Source organism: Lupinus angustifolius, unplaced genomic scaffold, assembly GCF_001865875.1.
Source record: "Lupinus angustifolius cultivar Tanjil unplaced genomic scaffold, LupAngTanjil_v1.0 Scaffold_22_165, whole genome shotgun sequence".
In the NCBI taxonomy this organism is placed as follows: Eukaryota; Viridiplantae; Streptophyta; class Magnoliopsida; order Fabales; family Fabaceae; genus Lupinus; species Lupinus angustifolius.
This window is the reverse complement of record NW_017719920.1, coordinates 20,159-41,020: the sequence shown is the minus strand read 5'-3', so window position 1 is coordinate 41,020 and position 20,862 is coordinate 20,159. Positions and strand designations below refer to the sequence as shown.

General features: G+C 34.2%; 1 protein-coding gene across 1 annotated transcript; it reads left to right on the top strand.

The window, feature by feature from the left end:
* The first annotated feature begins 11,030 nt into the window (after nucleotides 1-11,030).
* On the top strand, nucleotides 11,031-12,675 carry LOC109338382 (transcription factor bHLH92). The gene is made up of 3 exons (XM_019575602.1): nucleotides 11,031-11,484; nucleotides 11,807-12,094; nucleotides 12,555-12,675. The coding sequence occupies exons 1-3, from the start codon at nucleotides 11,083-11,085 to the stop codon at nucleotides 12,609-12,611; spliced, it is 747 nt and encodes a 248-aa protein (XP_019431147.1). The 5' UTR covers nucleotides 11,031-11,082; the 3' UTR covers nucleotides 12,612-12,675.
* Nucleotides 12,676-20,862: the final 8,187 nt, after the last annotated feature.

The following is a 20,862-nucleotide window of genomic DNA, read 5'->3' as shown; positions in this document are numbered from 1 at the left end:
TTTTCTTGAGGTACAGGATTCATTCCCCATTTCAGTTGTCCAAGTATAAGGGTTGGGGTATAAGACATGCATCCCCGAGAGCCCATCAACATCATGTTTGGATATTCTCCACATGAGTACATTATCGCATGGTGTTTATCATACAAGCAGCACTTTGTCCCAAAGTTCCTAGCGGTTACTTCTTTGAAAAGTTTCTTCCAATCAGACAATTGCATAGGTTTTATCGCAATGTTTCGGAACCTACGCAGAGGGTATCTACTCCAATTTGGGTATTGGTGATGCACAAATCGGGTAACCATCCATACATAGAGCAATTGCACACAACATTGAACTTTGTGGCAACCTTTTTCATGATACCTTTGAAATGACAAGATAGTCTATGCAATCACTGTTGGTACTGGATTAACTCTGAATCTCTTGACTTTGGCGAAGACATCAATTGCTGCTTCGTCTACCATATCATGGACAAAAGGAAATAAGACCATACCATATACAGCTAATGCAAATGCGGGTTTGTATGACACCCAATTTCCTTGCTCAATCATTTTGACAAGATGTTTCTTCAAAAACGTAGTCTTTAGCCCATAAATTTCTCCTTGCTTGATTATCTAGTTTGGACCTAGACGTACCCCAACCAGCTTCTCGATATAATCCTCTGTGACATTCTGATTATCACTATACTGATGCAATTTGAGCCTGCTTGATGATTCGATATCAATGCTTGATGAACTAATATCAAGGAGAACTTCATATTCTTCCATAGTTGGGGATGCATCTACATTCGGGAATTCAAAGACATGTAGAGCAGTACTCCATTATTGGATCATCTCCTTCATGGCCTTTAAGGTTTCTATATCAACTGTGATGAAAAGAAGGTCGGACAATCTTCCATACTCTCTGGCCAACTGATCTTGAACCTCTTGAGGGATCTTGGGGACTAGATTTGTTAGACAACTCACATCAACAACTTGTAACTCCACCCTTACTCCTTTCTCCACTGACAGAGTGCTGACAGAACCCACAATTTGAGAATCGGTCTCCATGTCTTACTATACCAGTTTTCTCTTCGACAAAAGAATCTGAAAAGAGTGATAATTGTAAAGGTGTTAAATAAACGAATGAAAGAATGCATGAATGAATGCATGAATGAATGATATGTATGATGCATACCCCCTAGGATAGTGGTCCCTATTTGGGGGTAGTATAAACTTAAATGTTATGAATATTTATTATATTATTATTTCATAAGTCAATATGGTGATATAAACTCATCCCTAAGGCCTTGAGCCTATTAATGGGTATGATATGAATGATTGCAGCATGGAGTTAAATGAAATAACCCCGATTAACCTAAAATGATATGGATTATGTCTCTAGGATGTTTGCACCCATCGACGAGCATGTATGACGTGAAAATCATCCCTTAGGGCGTTGAGCCCATTGGTGCGGTTGCTGAGGGAACTAGCCATTTACGGCATACGTCCTACTTTTATGATTATAAACAATAAAGGATATAAGTGGTTTTCTTCCTGTGTCCTAAATAAGGTATGTCCTACATGGGATTTTTGGAATGTCTATAGATTACATCCTACGGCGATGTACTAGATTTTGTCTAGAGAGGACTCGGTGAAAGCTCTAGACTTCCAGGTCACTAGATCGCATCAAATCCCGAAAGAAAGGGAAACCAAATATCATATGTTAGAAACGAGAAGGATCAAGCCCTCCAAGCCGCTAACTCATGATACCGGAAACGATCTGGGTGGTCCATTCCGTCAATACCAAATGTGACTGGAGGTCACTTACCGGCAAAGCAGATGTTCCCTCTATCTCAAATCCTAACCACTAGTATCCGGGTTCATGGCATACACGTGTGCAAACTCAAGTGTACAATGTTAGTGTGTGAGGAAGCATATAAACCTCTTTAGGAAACTCCCACCCCCAATAAGCTGCACAAACAATCACAAGAACCTGCATATAATACAACAAAGGTAATTCTAGATAATAATTCAACCTTATAAAAAAATAACACAAAGAATCAAACAAACAAAAACAAAAGGGTATTTAAGTCCATGTTATTAGCAGTTCTAGGCCTGACTCTCTTATGGGTTTTCACCAGTGGAGTCACCAACTGTAGCGACCCGATTTTCAATTAGAAGACCGGCTCTACGACTTAAGAAGAGGCGAACTTGATTTCTACCTCTCAAAGCTGTGAACATTCAATTTTGTCCGACCCCATTTCGTGAAAAAATAAAATTTGACTAGGTTGATGTAAAGACAAATGTTACAATTTTATTGCTTTCGGACACTTTGTTTGTATAATTTCCTTCAAGGATTTTTAGGCTAATAGGTTAGTGAGCCATAACAAGCAATGATACAATATTTTAAGGAAGTCAACTAATCCTGCCAATTTAATTTTTATTAGGATCAAAAGATAACATATTACAAGTTTAAGGTGTTCATTATAGAAGATAACGTTATCTCATTATATTTCTCATGAACAAATAATAGCTATGACATTAAATGTTTGTTTTGCAGGTATCCTTTTAGTGATCCACGTCACTTCAATTAGTGACTACAAACAATCCTTGCAATTCAAAGGCTTAGAAAGGAAAACGTTAAACATCCAAAATTACAAGAGGCACTTGTAAGAGATATAGTTCCAGCATCTGGAATTCACATCAAAATTACAGTTGTTGATTGTTAAACCACACTTAATTGGTAAGGATGAGGACTGAATGAGGTCCTTGATAGAGACTCTGAGTGGAACAGAATCTGAAAGACTGGTTTCAGAACCTGCCAATTTTCAATGCAATCCCATTAGTCATGACCTGTGTAATCACCGACCAAAACCAATAAATTAGGGAAACCCATTAAAGTTAGATAACCACATTGGAATATTCACAAGGCAAAGTAGAAAATCTATTATAATATTCAACCATTGATGTTCACAACATTAACAAAGAAGCAGCAAGTCAAAATAGAGCAAATACCTCTTCCGCCAAATGATAGGTATGGAATTTTTCATTCCTACCAGCTACACTATGGCTATGAAGATACACTGGATTCATTTGATGTGGCTAGTAGAAGTACCGTGCCTCCTATATGTATAACTCAAGAAAAGGGAATTGATGAGCAAGAAATAACATATGCACTGAGTTATAGAAAGACTCACAACGTGAGATTATGGCTGACACAGTAAATGCCATAATCTTGTCCCCAAATCCATACACGAAAGAATCAAAAAATTGTTTGCACTCATATCTTCAGAGGTTGCTTAGACAGCTCACTACTTGTTGATTGGAGAAATAGTATTTGGGTGGAGATCAGAGAAGCAAATAAATCAGAGGAGACATGGAGAATAGGCCCAGCATTAGTGACGACGGTTATGGAGATAAAAGGGCCTGCAATGATTGCTCCATCAGCCTTAGTTACACAGATGTTACAATCATACAAATAATGGCCAAAATATCATAAATAAATGGTTACAACAATCAAAATGGTAAGCAGCTACACATCAGAGCACTTATGGGGCTAGTCTATAGAGAAATAGCCATAGATTACAAAAAGAATCTCAACAGATGCAAACCATAATTGGTATTATGGCGATATTCATTGGCAGCTTCAATGCATTGAATCAGAAAATCAACAGGTTGCAGTATGTTGCACAGTCTCGATAATTCAAAAGGCTCACATAGAGCAACAACCGGCTATAAAAACACACACAGCGTCACAGTTTGTGGGAGGAAATACATATCACACAACATAGCAGATATGCCATATAGAACAGCCATCAGAAAAACAGAGATTACAACACACAAAAATTTAGAGAGAATAGAGCATATACACAAAAGATACACACATACAGGGTGACATACCATAGTTACAAAGCATTCAGAATACTCATACACTTACATAGCCCCAAACAGAGAACAAGTCATACATACACAATGATAGGGTTAGGCCAAAGCCGAAGCCTAATATTGAAAATGTATATAGAAGGGGAAATAGGAAACTGGTTAAAAGATTCCAAAAATACCCCTAGTGGTTAGTTGTTAGTTAGGCTATAAATAAAGAGTTAGTTTTAGAGAAGTTTAGCTTTGGAAGTATTGAGTAGGAGGGGATTTTATTCAGGGAATCAATCTTGTAGTGTGTAATTGATTCAGGGAATCAATTAGGGTTATTCATTGTTTTCTTCTAATCTTGCAATCAATAAAGAGGTATCAGTATCCGGAATTCAATTGATTCCGGATTGATTTTGTTCGAATCTTCTTCTTCTTTTGTGCATTCTTTTACCGGTGTTATCACTGGTATCAGAGCACCGATTCCGGTGCCCTGAGAACCGCTGCTGTTTCGCCAACAATTCATGAAGACTCGAAGTATGTCGCGTTCCGGAGAGGATTGGGAACAAGAAAGGGAAGATATGAGAATGAGATTAGAATTGGCAGAATCGTTGGTGAAGAAACACGAGGAACAAATGGCAGAAATGACCGCGAAAATGGATCGGTATGTTTTCAGTGCAGAGGCAGAACACGGCGGCGACGGCGCGAGCTCTGTTAATGGTGGAATCCGTCGCGACAGCGACGAGGGGAGAAATCGCGAACTAAAAATGCCAGATGCGCGAAACCGAGGGGAATCCCGTGGCATAGAAGTTCGTCGCGGAAGGGAGTTCGGAGGGAGAGAAGATTTCAGACGAGACCTTTACGGTGGAATGCAAGGGACGACTTCCGTGGTGAGGGAGTTCGCTGGAGAAGAGATGCTCCTCGGGAAGACGAGCTCGGGGACGGCGATACCGACAGAAATGAATTCCAACGTCGAGAACGTGCCAGAATTGATAATTGATCTGGGGAACAGATCGGAACTGAGTTTCGGGGGGATGCGCACGGTGGTTTCGAGTTCCGGCAGGAGGTACACAAAGAGGATGAACAACGAGTGGGTCACCGAGGCAGAAATGACTTCCGGGAAGGTATTCACGGTGGGGGAGAGTTTAGGCGGGAAACATGGAGGAAATTAGAAATTCCAATCTTCTCCGGTGACGACGCGTATGGATGGACTCACCAACTAGAGAGGTATTTCTAGTTGAAGGAACTTATCGAGGGGAGAAAATGCAGGCCACGGTTATGGCACTCGAAGGAAAGGCATTGAGTTGGTACCATTGGTGAGAAAAGTGCAACCTGAGGCCGAATTGGGAAGGATTCAAGATCGCAGTGGTTCGAAGATTCCAACCGTCGATGATTCAGAATCCGTTTGAGCAGTTACTCGCCCTCAAATAAACCGGTTCTGTGGAAGAATTTGTAGAGGAATTTGAGAAGTATGTTGGAGCCTTGAGAACCATTGATCCTGAATTTACAAGGGGCATATTTCTGAATGGGTTGAAGGAAGAGCTTCGAGCTGAGGTAAGATTGTATGAATTACATTCTTTATCTGATATTATACAAAAGGTGCTATTGATTGAACAAAAGAATGTAATCTTGAGTAAGAAGGGCTCGTTTGTGTATACAAGCCAAAATGGGGAAGGTCAACGTAGCATCCCCTACACTAAAACAGTAACGGTTGAACCAAAGGCAACATGGGAGAAGAAGGATGACAGCCGTGGGGGCAACAACACCGTGGGGTCTTTAGGGCCAAATCACATAACGGAGAGTGTAAGGCCAAAAGGAGGGGAGTTCAAGCAACTAACAAGCGCGGAATTATGGGAGAAGCGAGACAAAGGTTTATGTTTCCAGTGTGATGAACCTTACACTAAGGATCATCGCTGTAAAAACCGACAATTTCGAATGATCATTTTGGAGGATGGGGAGGAAGAAGGTGTTAATGAGATAGATATGGGGGAGGAATTGGAAAGGGTCAAGTCGTCACAACTATCCATGTATTCCCTAACCGAACTCACATCTGATAAGTCGTGGAAGGTAGAAGGGGTTCTAAAGGGGACTCCGGTAGTGATAATGATAGATTGTGGTGCTTCTCGCAATTTCATCTCACCTAAATTGGTGGACAGGTTACGGTTGAAGGTGACGGAGACCCAAGCTTATATGGTAGAGGTGGGAGATGGACACATGATCCAGTGTAAAGGAAAATGTGCACAACTTCAGCTTTATATGCAACAGCTAGAAGTGATTCAAGACTTCTACCTATTCGGGTTGAAGGGAGTGGACTTAGTTTTGGGATTGGAAGGGTTAGCCAGTCTGGGAGAAGTAAAGGTTGACTTTGGAAGGATGAAATTAACTCTCAAGAAAGGGGGTTCTGTAATCACTATCATCGGAGATCCTACTTTGACTCGGACCGAACTTGCTTATGGTGCCTTCATGCAAGTGTTGCTAAAAGAAGAGAAACCGTCAGCTGCTACTCAATAAGCATATCACATACATATTATAAAAAAATGAAAATTTACCTTGATCCGACACCATCTCGGGTGAGAAGTCTTCATTGAGACTAATACTCACTGTTCCTGGATAATCCAAGAACCTTGTTCAAGAGCCAACGACGTCATTATTATTACCGACACCAAAGCATGGGTCATTGTTCTGAATAATCATTTTTACTCTGCATACAATGAAGATTTAATTAATTCAGAACAGTTTAAGAGAGGAAAAACAATCAACACCAACACTAATCAATCCTAGCTCCAAAAAACCAAACCAAAACCTTCAAATCCAAAATTGTTCCCACCAAAAACCATAACATCTAGTAATATTTCCATCAAATATCAAACCAAAACTATCAAATCCGATAACCTTACATCCAATATAAACAAAACCAAACCCACGGTTGGGTTTGTCCCAACACCAAAAGGGACGAGGTTTCCCTAATCTTCAGTGACCACCGTGAACGTTTGTGAGGAGGAACGATGAAACGAAGTAAAAGGAGATGAGTGATAAAAAATAAAGAGATTGAGGAGGATGATTAGCCTTTGCCTCAAGCCACCGTGACAATCGGTGTTCCCCACCATGATTCTGCTTTCACTAATTGAACCACCATAGTCACTAGAGATAGGAACCGAACCACCATAGCCACCATCGACTCTGTCTCATCGCCATCGCTGCCCGAGAAGGAAGAGAAGAGAGGAGAGGACCATACCTTATTCCCCAACTCATTTTGGTGTTGCATGGAAGCTAGAACCTCCAGCCACCATTGTCTTCCTCCACTGGTTTGGATCTTAACCATCGCTGGAGAGGATGAGTGATGGGAGTTTTAGGGATTTCAATTCCATTCCTCTTCACGTTTTGGTTATGCCATTAAACAGAGAAGGTTACCTCTTCAACCTAACTTCATTGCCCTTTTTTACTTAATCCATTCTATATTCTTTTATTATATATATATTTGTTTTATTTGTTCCAATATCATATGTTTAAGCAATTATAGTAAAGTGATTGTGAATTAGCATCTATACTATATTCCTATTTTGCCCTTCAAATTTTTAATTTAAAAAAACCATATAATCCTATATAACAACCTCAAATATATTAACTATAAGTTGCATATATATACTACTTAATAAAGAAAAAACCTAACCTAACTTTCATGAATTTATTTTGGGTTTTCCTATTTCATATTTTATAACTTCTAATTTTATTGTATAAGTTATACTTTCATCTTTATATATACTTATACTACTAAACATTTATTTTATATTTTATAACTTCTAATTTTATTTTATAACTTCTAATTTCATCTTTATAACTTCTAATTTCATCTTTATATATTCTTATATTAATAAACATTTATTTCATATTTTATAACTTTCTAATTTTATTTTATAACTTCTAATTTCATATTTATATATACTTATACCAATAAACATTTATTTCATATTTTATAACTTCTAATTTTATTTTATAACTTCTAATTTCATTTTATAACTTCTAATTTTATCTTTACTAGCATGTTGACAGATACGGTAGTGTCTGTCAACCCACTTTCCTATTGTTTGTAATGTGTATTCTACATATTAAGTTGTATTATATATTGTAATTTCCATTTGAATATATATTCGTTTGAGGTAATTGTTCAATCTTAAAGAAATGATACATATACAATTGTGTTCATCAAGAATAGAGTCTTGATATCTTCACTTAATTTTATTTGCTAGTGTTAACATGCACTACCGGGTCTGTCAACCCAATTTTCTATCGTTTGTAATGTGTATTCTACATGTAAAAGTGATTTTTTATCTAATTAATTAAAATCTATTGAATGAAATATATTGCATTGGTCACGATGTATGCCATTGAGTAAAGAGTATGTGAATATTTGACATTTAAAACATGCAGACTACACGTTACAAACAATATGAAAGCGGGTTGACAAACACAGTAGTACCTGTCAACACGCTAGAAAATAAAATTAAGTGAAGATATCAAAACTCTATTCTTGATGAACACAATTGTATATGCATCATTTCTTTAAGATTGAACAATTACCTCAAACGAATATATATTCAACTGCAAATTACAATATATAATACAACTTAATATGTAGAATACACATTACAAACAATAGGAAAGCGGGTTAACAGACACGGTAGTATTAATAAAAATAACACCTAATAAAAAAATTATTGACAATAAAAATAATAATTGAATGATAACTTGAATACTTAAAAACGGAATTTTTATAATAACATCATGGTTCGAGTTGTCTCTAACTCCTCTGAAAATGAGGAGAAGATCTACGACCAATACATTCTCTAAGCTATTAATTTCACATATAAAAATAATTCAAAACGGTTGTATCACTTAATTTCATGTATGAAAATTATTCCTAACTATTTTATCGCCAAATTAATTACAGAATTTTTATAGTAAAGTTATGGTTCGAGTTGTCTCTAACTTCTCCAAAAATGAGAAGAAGGTCTGTGACTAACATTGTATCTAGACTATTAATTCCATATATATATAATTAATAAATTATTTTATCACTAAATTCTATATGTATAAATAATTAGAAACTATTTTACCAAATAAATTTTATGGGGTTTTTATAGTGAGGTTATGGTTCAAGTCGTCTCTAACTCCCCTAAAATGAGACGAATGTCTACGACCAACACTGTTTCTAATCTATTAATCTCTTTGAATCGAAACAATTATATATTTTAAACAATTTCAAATTAATCAATTCAATAAATCAATACTTCCAAACCTATCGGTATTTTCCAAATCACTAACAATCAACCAAAGTAGCTAAACAATTTTTGAACTAGAACTACGTAATCTTGATTTCCCTATTGCACTTGGGCATACGTAGGAGCAAGATAACCTCTTGTCATATACAAATATAAAAATAAAAATATTTTGTTTTACTAATTGAATTTTAAATGAATAATTTTTAAGGGTATTAAAATCTGTGTGATTAGCGAGGGTACCGTTTTAATACGGGCGGATAGGGTGCTAATACCTTCCCTGATCCGTAATCGACTCCCGAGCTCAAATCTCTATTTAAAGATCAAAATTGTCCAATTCGGGCATAACTAGAGTTTTCTACGTTTTAACCGCAAAAAACGTAGTGGCCACTCCAAATCAATTGGGAGAGGTAGAAATCGAGTTTGTCTCTCCCTAAGTCGCAAGGCCGGTCTTCCAAGCGAAAATCGGGTCGCGACAATCTGGATGATTTTTCTCTTTTTCACTCTTTGCAGTATTGCTCTTTTTTTTATTACTTTGTATTTTCTTCCTCCTATCTTCATGAACATACTCTTATATAAACACATACTCTTAGGCTCTTAGCTTTCTGAAGAAATAGAACATTGAGTGAACCACAATATTTATAGATGAACAACCATTAATATTTCAACAAACGAATAGACATATAACCATTCAACATTAATATTTCAACAACCAAGAATGCATAATCACTCAACCATTAATATTTCAACAAATGAAGAGACGCATAACTACTCCACATTAATTTCTTGGACACTTAAAAGTCGTAAAACATCAACAACGCATAATTAAGCAAACACGGTTACTATGTCATCTTCAACAGCGATTCCTTAAATATGTGTTGTTGCATATATTCACATCAACAGTGTTTTCTATCAAATGCGATGTTAAAAATAAATCATTCCTTAAATATGCGTTAACGTTACTGATGTTCAACAGCGCATTGCCAAGAATATGATGTTGAAGTTACACAAATTGACAGCGTCTGCTTTATTACGTGCTGTTGATGTTCATCCGTCTCATTTTCAACAGCGTCATTCAAAATTATGCTATTGAATTACCACTGTTTATTACGATATATGATATAGTCACATCTACTTTCTACACACAACTTTGATAGATACATTGAAACTCGATAAAGACGATGGAGAGCGAAGGTGAAGTGATTGAACTTTTCTATGGTAGGTTGATTAAGGATTTAAAAATTAGGAAACACTCAGTGGTAAATTCAAGATTCTTTTTTGAGTTGTTTTATTTTTTTAATGCGACTTTCTATGTTTTATTTTCATAATACATGTCTAACATGACAAAATATAGGAATATTAACAAACGGTTTAAAATCTGTGTACTGACAGTATAAAAATTTGTACACTATCGCATATCATCCATCATTGATTTGTATTAATTTTGTTTGAGAGTCAATGGTGGTTAACAAATCAATGATGGATAATTTACTGACAGTATAAAAACACTTATACTGTCAGTGTATATATATTAAATCCATCAGAAAATTCCTTTAGCACATTGTTTAAAAGTTAAAAATTGTATAGGCTTTACATTAGAAATGATGTAATTAACATATATTTTATTGAAGGGTTGAACTTATATTTTATAGTCCTATTAACAAGAGAAAAAAATTACTTTCTTCCAACCTTACTCTTGGTTTATTGACTTTTTGTGCACAACTGCAAATATCGTTTCCTAAGTCATAACTTGACCAATTTCTCAAACGTGTGTGACTAGTCTCATCTATTTAACATGTGCTCCTTACAAGTATAATGTACTTTGACCCAAGATAGGTTTAAACAAATTAATTGACCACGTTTTCAATGTGATTCACACGATTTCCTCTACATATATATACCCTTGTCTCAAATTCTCAACATTCACTACACTTCCAAGGTAACCACATTAATTAAGCACAACACACATGGATCACTTTTTCCCTGAGAAACTTCTGGGTGAGATTTTCTTGGAAGACCCACTTTTTTCAGCTCCAAATCAAAGTGATTTTTTTGTTCAGTATTATTCACAGTACATGAAGGGTGAAGAAGCTTTTCCACCTTCAAATCAAAGCGCATTTTCTCAATATAGAGATCAACCCAGAATTTGTTTGAGGGCAGAAAGTTCTCTAAATGGATCAAGTTCACAGAACATGAACAAGAGAATGATTGCGTTCTTGAAGAAGAAAGGTTTAACTGTAGAGAGAAATAAAGTAGCAGAATGTGAAAAAGAACGTTGTTTCAGGCACATGATTAATGAAAGGATGAGAAGGCAGAGACAGAGAGAGTGTTGCTTGGCCCTCCATTCTATATTACCTCATGGAACCAAAGTATATATCAAATTTATATGTAACATATATTATAACTAATATTTTCGGAGTGTGTGACTGTTATTTCTAACAAATTTCACTACCAGAAATTAAATCCTTTACTTTCTGGTATTAATGGGTTCTTATACCACTAAACTAACGCTTTGTTGGTACATAAAATGAAACTTTCAATAGTAGGCTCGTGCACTCAGTCGTACTTTTTAGTTTCCAAGTTCACTAGTATTGCGTTGTTTTTTATATTTTGATATGAAACATTCTTCAATATATTTTATAAAATTGTATATTTAACTCTCTCAGGTGTTTTCTTGATCTGTCCCTGCAGAATGATACTAATTCTGTAGTTCAAGTGGCAAGGAAGGAGATTCAACGGCTGCAAGGGTATAAAGAAGAATTGCAAGGGAAAATTGAATCAAATATTGAAACTATAGAGAGAAACAAAGTTGGTGGAAGCAAGGTTCAATATTTAAGAGTAGCATATCCAGAATGTGGAATTGATTCAGTGATTGAGACCCTGAATTGCTTGAAAGGGTTTGGAGTGGATACCAGAAGCATCAAATCAAATTTCTCCAAAGAGGAGTTGTTTGCAGTGTTAGAGATAGAAGAAACCAAGGTGTGTCTCTATAACTTAAATATTATTAGATAATGCCAAGTTGGATATTTTATAGAAATCTTCCATCTCCATTATTTTTCTTGTATTACTAAGTTTATTTTTTAATCCAATTATTAAGGAGTTAATTTTTTTCAGGATGTATCTCTATCATTCTTAATAAATATCACTACCAAAAATTGAAATATTGAGATCTTTTTAGAATTTAGTGAGAACTTATGCCATTAGACCATTGTCTTGTCAGTAATATCTCTTTTCACCCACGAGAAATAATTATCTTATTAAAATGATTAATTTTTAATGAAAATTTTATCAAAATTATATTACTTTTTGTATAATAATTATTTCCATAACAAAAAATAGTAGTGTATATAAAAGATTTCTCCTACCATTTTTTAGTTTAATTCAGGATTTGTATTTCTGAAATTAATGTTAAAAGTGTGTTTGTTTGTATTGGTGAAAGATCATAGATGTTGATCAAGTTGATGGGGTTATTCAAAGAACACTGGATGAAGTTTAATGGAAGCTTCATTTTAATTCCCGGGAAGGTTGTAAAATATTGAAGATATGAAATATGGGATGACTAGATTCAGTTTATTTTATCAAAGCTTCTTTGCTTTTAATATTGACATTCACGGGACAAGAATATTGGAGATGACATATCTTTTGACTTTTGTACATTTTTGTAATTATAAATCATAATACTCGCATATGTCATGCACTCTTTTCATATTTTGTTTTCATCTATAAAATATTTTGGATGCATTTCTTCAGTTAAATATTAAAACATCAGATAAAAACAAAACCGATCAGTGTAATCGTGATTGTGATATACAAGCTAGGGGTGAGCATGAGTTGAGTTAGGCCGTATAAGGTTTGTTTATTATCTGACCCTAAGTATTGACATATCATTTTTGTATCCAGACTTAGACCTGATATTAATATGATTCAATTATTAACTGGGATAACCTTTGAAACTGAATCTAATCCTTATCGGATTAAATATCATGTATACATCTTTTAGATAAAGTCTTTTTATTATTTTAATTATTATTGTGAATAAGTAGTTTGAATATGAAATGATATATGTATATATATTGTTAATCATGTATATATGATCAAAATATTAGAGAATCAATGATACTTTCAACCAAATAGATATCATTACTCCACACACAATTAAACAGAGACACATATAACCATAACAATTGAGTGACTATAGAATGAGTTGAGGTGGGTCATGTTTGTCTACTACCAAACCCTAAATATTACATAGATCTAGTTTTTTAATATAGATCCGACCCTAGACAGTATTGAATCTAACTCTATTGGCCATACTGGATGAAGGATAATGTTGATACACAAGCCACAAAAGGAAATTTCACTACATTAATTAAATAAATGTCATTGTTTTAGAAACTTTTACAATTTTTAAAATGAAAAAAATTAGGATAGTAATTCATAAATTTGCCAAATATACATGGTAAGGAACAATAGATACAGAGAACGGTTACAGAATTATTACCTTTCTATAGATTTACATTTTCAAAATTAAATTCCGTTTCTTTTTATTTGTCTTTAGAAAACTGTTCCTTCCTAAATGTCTTAAAAAATTAATGCAGCATTACTTTTTGTTTTTATAATTTTACCATTGTAAATATGTATGTAGTTAATAAAGAGATATTAGGTGGAAAAAATCAACATTAATACAATAGATAATGAATAAAAGCAAACTAGAAAAATAAAAGGGAATGGAGAATATATGTATATCAAACTATTTAAAAACAATGTAATGCTAATTAGCCAATTAAACTAATAAGACTTAAAAATGTGAATCGTTAACCTATTTCCTAACTTTGTTGACAATATAGCTATCTAATTAGGGAAAGGTAACCACATATACTAATTTGTGTGTGAATTTATGATGGTTGATAAGGGGGAACATGAGTCGGGTTGGGACGGGTTAAGGCTTGTCTTTACCCGACCCTAAATATTAGTCGGATCACTTTTTTGAACTCGGACCCGTCCCTAAGCTAACCCGACCCTAAATAGTGATCGAATCAGCCTTTAAACTCGACCCAACCCTAGACCCGATTAAATATAATGTATACTCATTTTAGATAAAAACTTCTCAATATTATTTATTATTATGAATATGTTATTTGATATACAAAATGATATATGTATATATATATATATCATTAATTATGTATATATTATTGAAAAATTAAATAATAAATGATATTTTGATCAAAGAGTATCATTACTCTATACATAGTTGAGTAGAAACATATACAAATATGATGAGTGAGTGACAATGGAACAAGATTAACCGGGTCAATTTTTTGAACCCGAACCCGACCCTAAACCCGATCAAACCTGACCTTATTCGAACACGATTATGATCGGGCTGTGTCAGGTGGGTCCTGCTCACCCCTAATAGTTGTATATGGATTGTTACACAATGATTATTCTTCATTGAAAATTGCCGTTGGTTGCATTTGTTTCTGAAATATTTCGGCCTCATGGACATATGTGAAAATCAAGTATTTGATTGGTGAGATTTCAGGAGAGAAAAGAATTTTTTTTAGTAAAGGTTAACTATTAAGAATGATTGTGGTGTCAGCATCAATGTAAAAATCTTCATTATAAACTCTTTCAATAATTTTTTAAGACATTTTTTTAGTTTCACGTAGATTAAGAAATGTTAAAATATCATTAAATTTGTTCACAATTTTATGCGGTTTATAAAAATTGTATTTCGTTAATGAGTTCGATCATTTTCTCTTTCCACTCAAATTATTAAAATAAACATATGCATTTATAATGATTACGGGATTAATGTTGTCTGATAATCATCTTTTTATTGAAAATTGTCACTGCATACTAATTCACTAAAATATCCCACCAGATTCTCAAAATCAATAGTTCAATTCATGTAAACAACATTTGTTGAGAGACATCCACAAATTCAGAAAGGAAATAGTTCCTTACCCAATAAGGTGAAGATACCTTTAGTCGTACCAAAAAAATTCACCAAAATAATAAATAAATAAATAGCTGCATATTTTGTTTCTAAAAATTCTGACAACATATGTCAAGTAATATATGTAAGAGCCAGATATTTGGTGGATTGCATGAGATTGTAATGCAGTAATATTAGTACTATTAGACACAATTATATATATGTACAAAAAAAATACAATTAAATATAAGAGGGTTGATTTTTTTTGGTTATATAAGAGTTGATTTTACGAAAAAAGAAAATAGTGATTGTATTAGTAACAAAAATATGTGTAAATTGATGTACAAGATAAGAAAACTAGGGCAGGTAAGTTGACTTTACTATTAAGTTTTTAGTAGTGACCAGGTTTTTTGTGTTTACTACATGTATCATTATACTTGAGGTAATCCTATCCAAGTCGGCAACATCTATAAGTATGTGGAGCTAACTCTTCTAGTATATATTTTTCCATCAACAAGACTCAAACCCAATACCTTACTTAAAGGGAATCCAATATATACCATTTGAACCAACACCATTACTTTACATGTAACTAGTAAGTAACCCATGCATTCGCACAGGATAATATTTTTCAGCCGCGTGATTAAAAAGACATATGTATTCAGATAAATAACTTGATTTTGACACATATTTCAGAATGTAAATATCATTATTATCAAATATATATGTTAGTAATATTGTGTAATAACTTGATAAAATAAAATGACAGTAAATCATTTATAAGTTCCAATCATTAACATATAAAGATACAAAACCAAGCAGGGACAACCCAAAAGATGAGTAAAGGTTTTAATTATTGGAACCAAATCTTATACTTGTAACTGCATCCCATTTAAATTGCAATACATATATGTCTGCATTAGTTTGCATCATCAACAAAATGACTATATCCATTGTCAAATTTAAAACTTCAGGTTATTCACCCAATGATGTAGTTGAAAAAAGTATGTCTCAACCAAAAAACTATAGGACTCATGCCATTGGTGACTTATCTCTTGCTTTCAAAGATAGCCCCAATAACAAAGAATAGGAACATGCCAAAGTGCTTGAGTTTCAAAAGAGAAGAAGAATTAAGCACATGTGATTTCAATCCCTCCATCTCAACCTAGAAGAAATGTTAGTTGTGTCAAGCACATGACATAATTCAAAGCAATGTTACACAGAACTTTTTTATGAAATAGAGGATTTAGTTCAATGTCAATTAACACTAATGAACAAAGGTAGAATAACTCAACTTTGTTTACATTGAGAGGGCACAATGCTCATTTGCGGATGGGGATCACCTGTCCCAGTTTTGTGTCCGAAACTCTGTCCCCTCCAATTAAAATTTGCCACATCAATTAAATATGTTACATCATTTATTAGGATTTACTTGTTGTTCCATTTTTATCCTTTCCCCCTCCTGATCCAAACTCAATGTAGAACTTTACCCCTTCCCCTTCCATTTCGTTTTTACTGTACGTGACTTTTTCATCACTTCCTTTTTATCTTCTTGTTGTTCTCTTTTACACTTTCTCCTTTCCCTCTCATCATCCAAACTCAGTGGGGGAATCTCTTTACCCCTTCTCCTTCCTCTTTACCCATGTCCCAATTTGCAAATTCTAAATCCTTAATCCAGTAGTGATATCTGATTTCAATCCACAAACCCATTATCTAATATTTTTTTCTACTATTTTCTTTCTCTTAAAAAATTCCCCATTTTTTTCTACTATTCATGGCATCCTTTCATGTCATCGCTGTCGTTGGAGCCAACCAATGTTTGACCTTATGCTTAAATTTGTCACTGGAAGAAGAAGTAAAAAAAGGAGATAAAAGGGAAGAAGAAAAAAAGGAGATAAAAGGGAAGTGATGAAAAAGTCACGTACAACAGTAAAAACGAAATGGAAGGGGAAGGGGTAAAGTTTTACATTGAGTTTGGATCAGGAGGGGGAAAAGATAAAAATGGAACAACAAGTAAATCCTAATAAATGATGTGACATATTTAATTGATGTGGCAAATTTTAATTGGAGGGGACAGAGTTTGGGACACAAAACTGGGACAGGTGATTCTCATCCGCTCATTTGCCGTTATCTTGCACAATCATGTTGACAAATTTATCTCACCTAGAAAACAAATAAATCAACAAATAAAAATAGGTTATAAACATTGAAAATGAAATAGTAAATTTTAAAGTGTTCTTGGTAAGAATATAGAGTTATTGATTTATGGAGTAAAAGTACAATTACTATTTAGCATAGTGAGTTCTCACAAAATACCAACAGTAACAACAAATGCATTTAAAAGGGAAATAAAACAATATAATAGTCACATTACCCTTGAATTATGATATGGTACAATTTTCAACTGAAAGTTTTTGGAACTTTTGACTAAACAATTTGTGATAATGTTTTGTCTATCGCAATTGATTCTTTTATGACGAGCTTCTTATCCCAGAAGTTGTGAACATGTATATCAGCAAAAATTGTGGAAAACAATCTACCCAATAATCAAAACATAATACCTTTTAAAAAAAGGCAATAAATATGTAAGTAATGTTGCTCATCCACATCAACAATAACAAATCTCATCAGTAAAACCGAAAGAGAAATTGTGGAAAATAAAATGTGTCAATTTAAATACTTGACATGACATTATTCAAAACCAAAAGATATGTCATAATCAAGACCCTTTCACCATACCTGTGAAGTTAACTGGAATTTTTTATCCTGTTTGGATTCTTAGCTTGATGTTCCTTTATCTCTAAAGTCAAGATCAAATTGTTTTGAAATCTCAAGGAACCCAACAAAAAATAATCAAACCTGGATGAAGAACTTGTCAATTGTAGGTATGTACCTGAAATCACAACCATATCTTGTAAATGACAATGAAGAAAAGGAACAAAAGAAAATGAAGATGATAACTTATATTACAACAACAAAGAGGTGGTTTTGGTTGACACCACCCATTCTGCCGCTTCTAGTGTGCTATAGCTAGTTCGTATTCTGCCTTCCCAGGCCTTCCAGTAATATAAGACACCCTCACAAGGTTTATAAAATTGATAAATGAAAATATGAAACATTGATGAACATTGAGGATGGAAGGAAAGCCACAAGCATCAATACCACATAATCCTTGAAAGCCTTTTTTATGGAAGCAATAAATATATATTCTCTGGAGAGAAAAAACTTTTGAAATGAAAGAAGAAGATAATTGGTTGAAGAAAAAAAGTGGAAGTGGTGAAATAAAAGAGCTAAAAGTAAAAACGGAGAAGAATCGGAGAGATTATAAGAAGAGAAAGAGACATATTTTAAAACATTATTTAATATCATTTAATGTTTCAGGTAACGAAAAGTCTGGTTATTTGAATTTGAAAATGAAAAGCATAGAGGAAAACATCCCGTGCGCGACTGTCTAATGCCTTTTTTTCATTTTTCCAATTTCCAATAGTATAAAATTATACAGTGCATTGAGAGTTGAAGGTAAGAAAGTGGATTTGTTTTGGAGGGAAAAAAGTAAAAGAGAGAGTGACACGTGGCATGAGATGACATGGCAGAACCTTCTTTTGTTATATAGTATATAGATGTCATTAAACTGAAACTTACAACTTAATACTCTATTTTATCACATGAAAAAGGAACTGGTAAAAGAAGAGTAACCTTGGGCAGTTCAAGTCTTCAACACTTTAACGTTGGAGGAAACTACACTACCCTCCATGAATTTTAATGAAATTATAAAACATATCCATTCTTTTTTGTATATACATAAACTACTTTTAATTTATAGGAAAGATAGTCAAGCTGAACAGACACTAGTAGTGTTTACATGTACTCATATATGCACTAGTTTCAAATATTCATGTTGATGTGATACTTACGTTATTAACATAGAATTCTTAAATATTACAACCTAAAATAGCATATATATAATTATGTGATACTGAAATAAAATTTAATTATGAAGATGTACTACTCTCACTTCTCACTAAATATTTCACAGTGGATTCACTCATTTTTACTTTCGTGAGATGGAAATAAGAGAGATAAACCCAATTGAAGGTAATAATATATTGAAGAAAAAGGGTGGAAATTAATGATGAGAATGAGAGGGCCATTTACAATGAATGAAGGTGATGGGAAGAAGAATGTGAAGATGGATAATAATGAGAAAGATAAGACAGAATCAGAATGGAAATCCATTTCCATTCCCTGCAAACTATGGAGCGTTGAGTATTTGCTCTATTTTTATTGAATAAGATACAAGATGAGTAGTCTTGTCAGCAAGACCAACAAGCCAACTGCATATATACATGATCATATAAGTATGTTAATATAAATATAAAATAATCTGTACCCAATTGTTTAATTAACCGCACACACACACTCTCTCTCTCTCAACCAAAAACCCCAATCTCCTCTTCAAGCTGCTTTTAAAAAGGGTTTTCCAGTGAGCACCTATATTTTGTTATTCAGCTGCTTCTCGCTGGAGTGAGCCATTAGGACAGTTGCAGGAGCTGTGTAAATCAAGTTCTTATGGCGGATTTTGATGAAGTTGCAAAATCTATTGAAAACCAACAAACAGAGCAAGTGTGTAGTTTCTTTAGAAAACCTGTTAATAAAAGAATATAAGGGAACGAACTGTTGATAATGAAGATGATGAGGATTCGAGGAACGAAAGCTCTTTGTTACATATTCATAAAAAGACTTTGAAGCCTGACAATAAGTTGTACTTCTCCTCCAAAAGTTGTCTGCATCTTTGGTTCCAATTGTTCTCTCCAACAAAGTTGTTCAGTGCCTGGTAGATATACTATCAACAAAGACCACTTGGCTCTATAAAGTTGCACAACATTTTCTTAAACAGTTTTCAGATCAGGTTGGGGACGATGATGTCAGAAGAGTTGCAGTTATTGTGGCTTTACAGAAACACAGCAATGCAAAATTTGATACCATTACACGAACAAAAACTGTTAAAGATTTTATGTCACAGTTCAAAATAGAAACTAAAACATCAGGTGGAGTAGATATTTCCTTGCAAAACTGTTACAAATGAAGGCAGAAATGTGAGAGCACAAAAAGCAGCAGTCATGAGTTACTAGAAAAGCAAAGATCAAAAGTCTTTTCGTTACAAAATCAATGTGTGATTAGCGAGGGTACAATTTTAATACGGGCGGGCGGGGTGCTAATACCTTCCCTGATCCGTAACCGACTCCCGAATTCAGAACCTTTATTCAACGACCATTTTTTATCCAAATTGGGCATAAACGAGAGTTTTCTACGTTTTAACTGCAAAAAACATAGGGGCGACTCCAAATCAATTGGGATAGGTAGAAATCAAGTTCGCCTCCCCCTAAGTCGTAGAACCGGTCTTCTAACCGAAAATCGGGTCGCGACACCAGGTCGGGTCCAGGACCGTTGATGACAACCTCAAGGGGTTGCCTTAGATTTAAGGATCGTTTTAGCTTGATCTTAGGTTTGTGAATGTGTGAATTCAATTTGGGAAGAAAATATGTTCTTTTAGGTTCGGTTTGGTGTTGTGTAATTAGGTTAAGATTTTGTGTATGTTCTTTAGTTTTGTGGCCTCGGTTTGGAAATGTATTTTTAGGGTTGGAGGGTTTGTTTTAAGGGTTTTGATCTTGTAGGTGTTGATGGTTGTTAGGGTATGTCTCGGTTGATGTATTTTGGATAGGTATTAGGGCTATTTTGGGGTGATTTATTTGTGTATGAATTTAGGTCAAGTTGGATGCTTGGATTAGAGTTAGAGGGTTCGGTT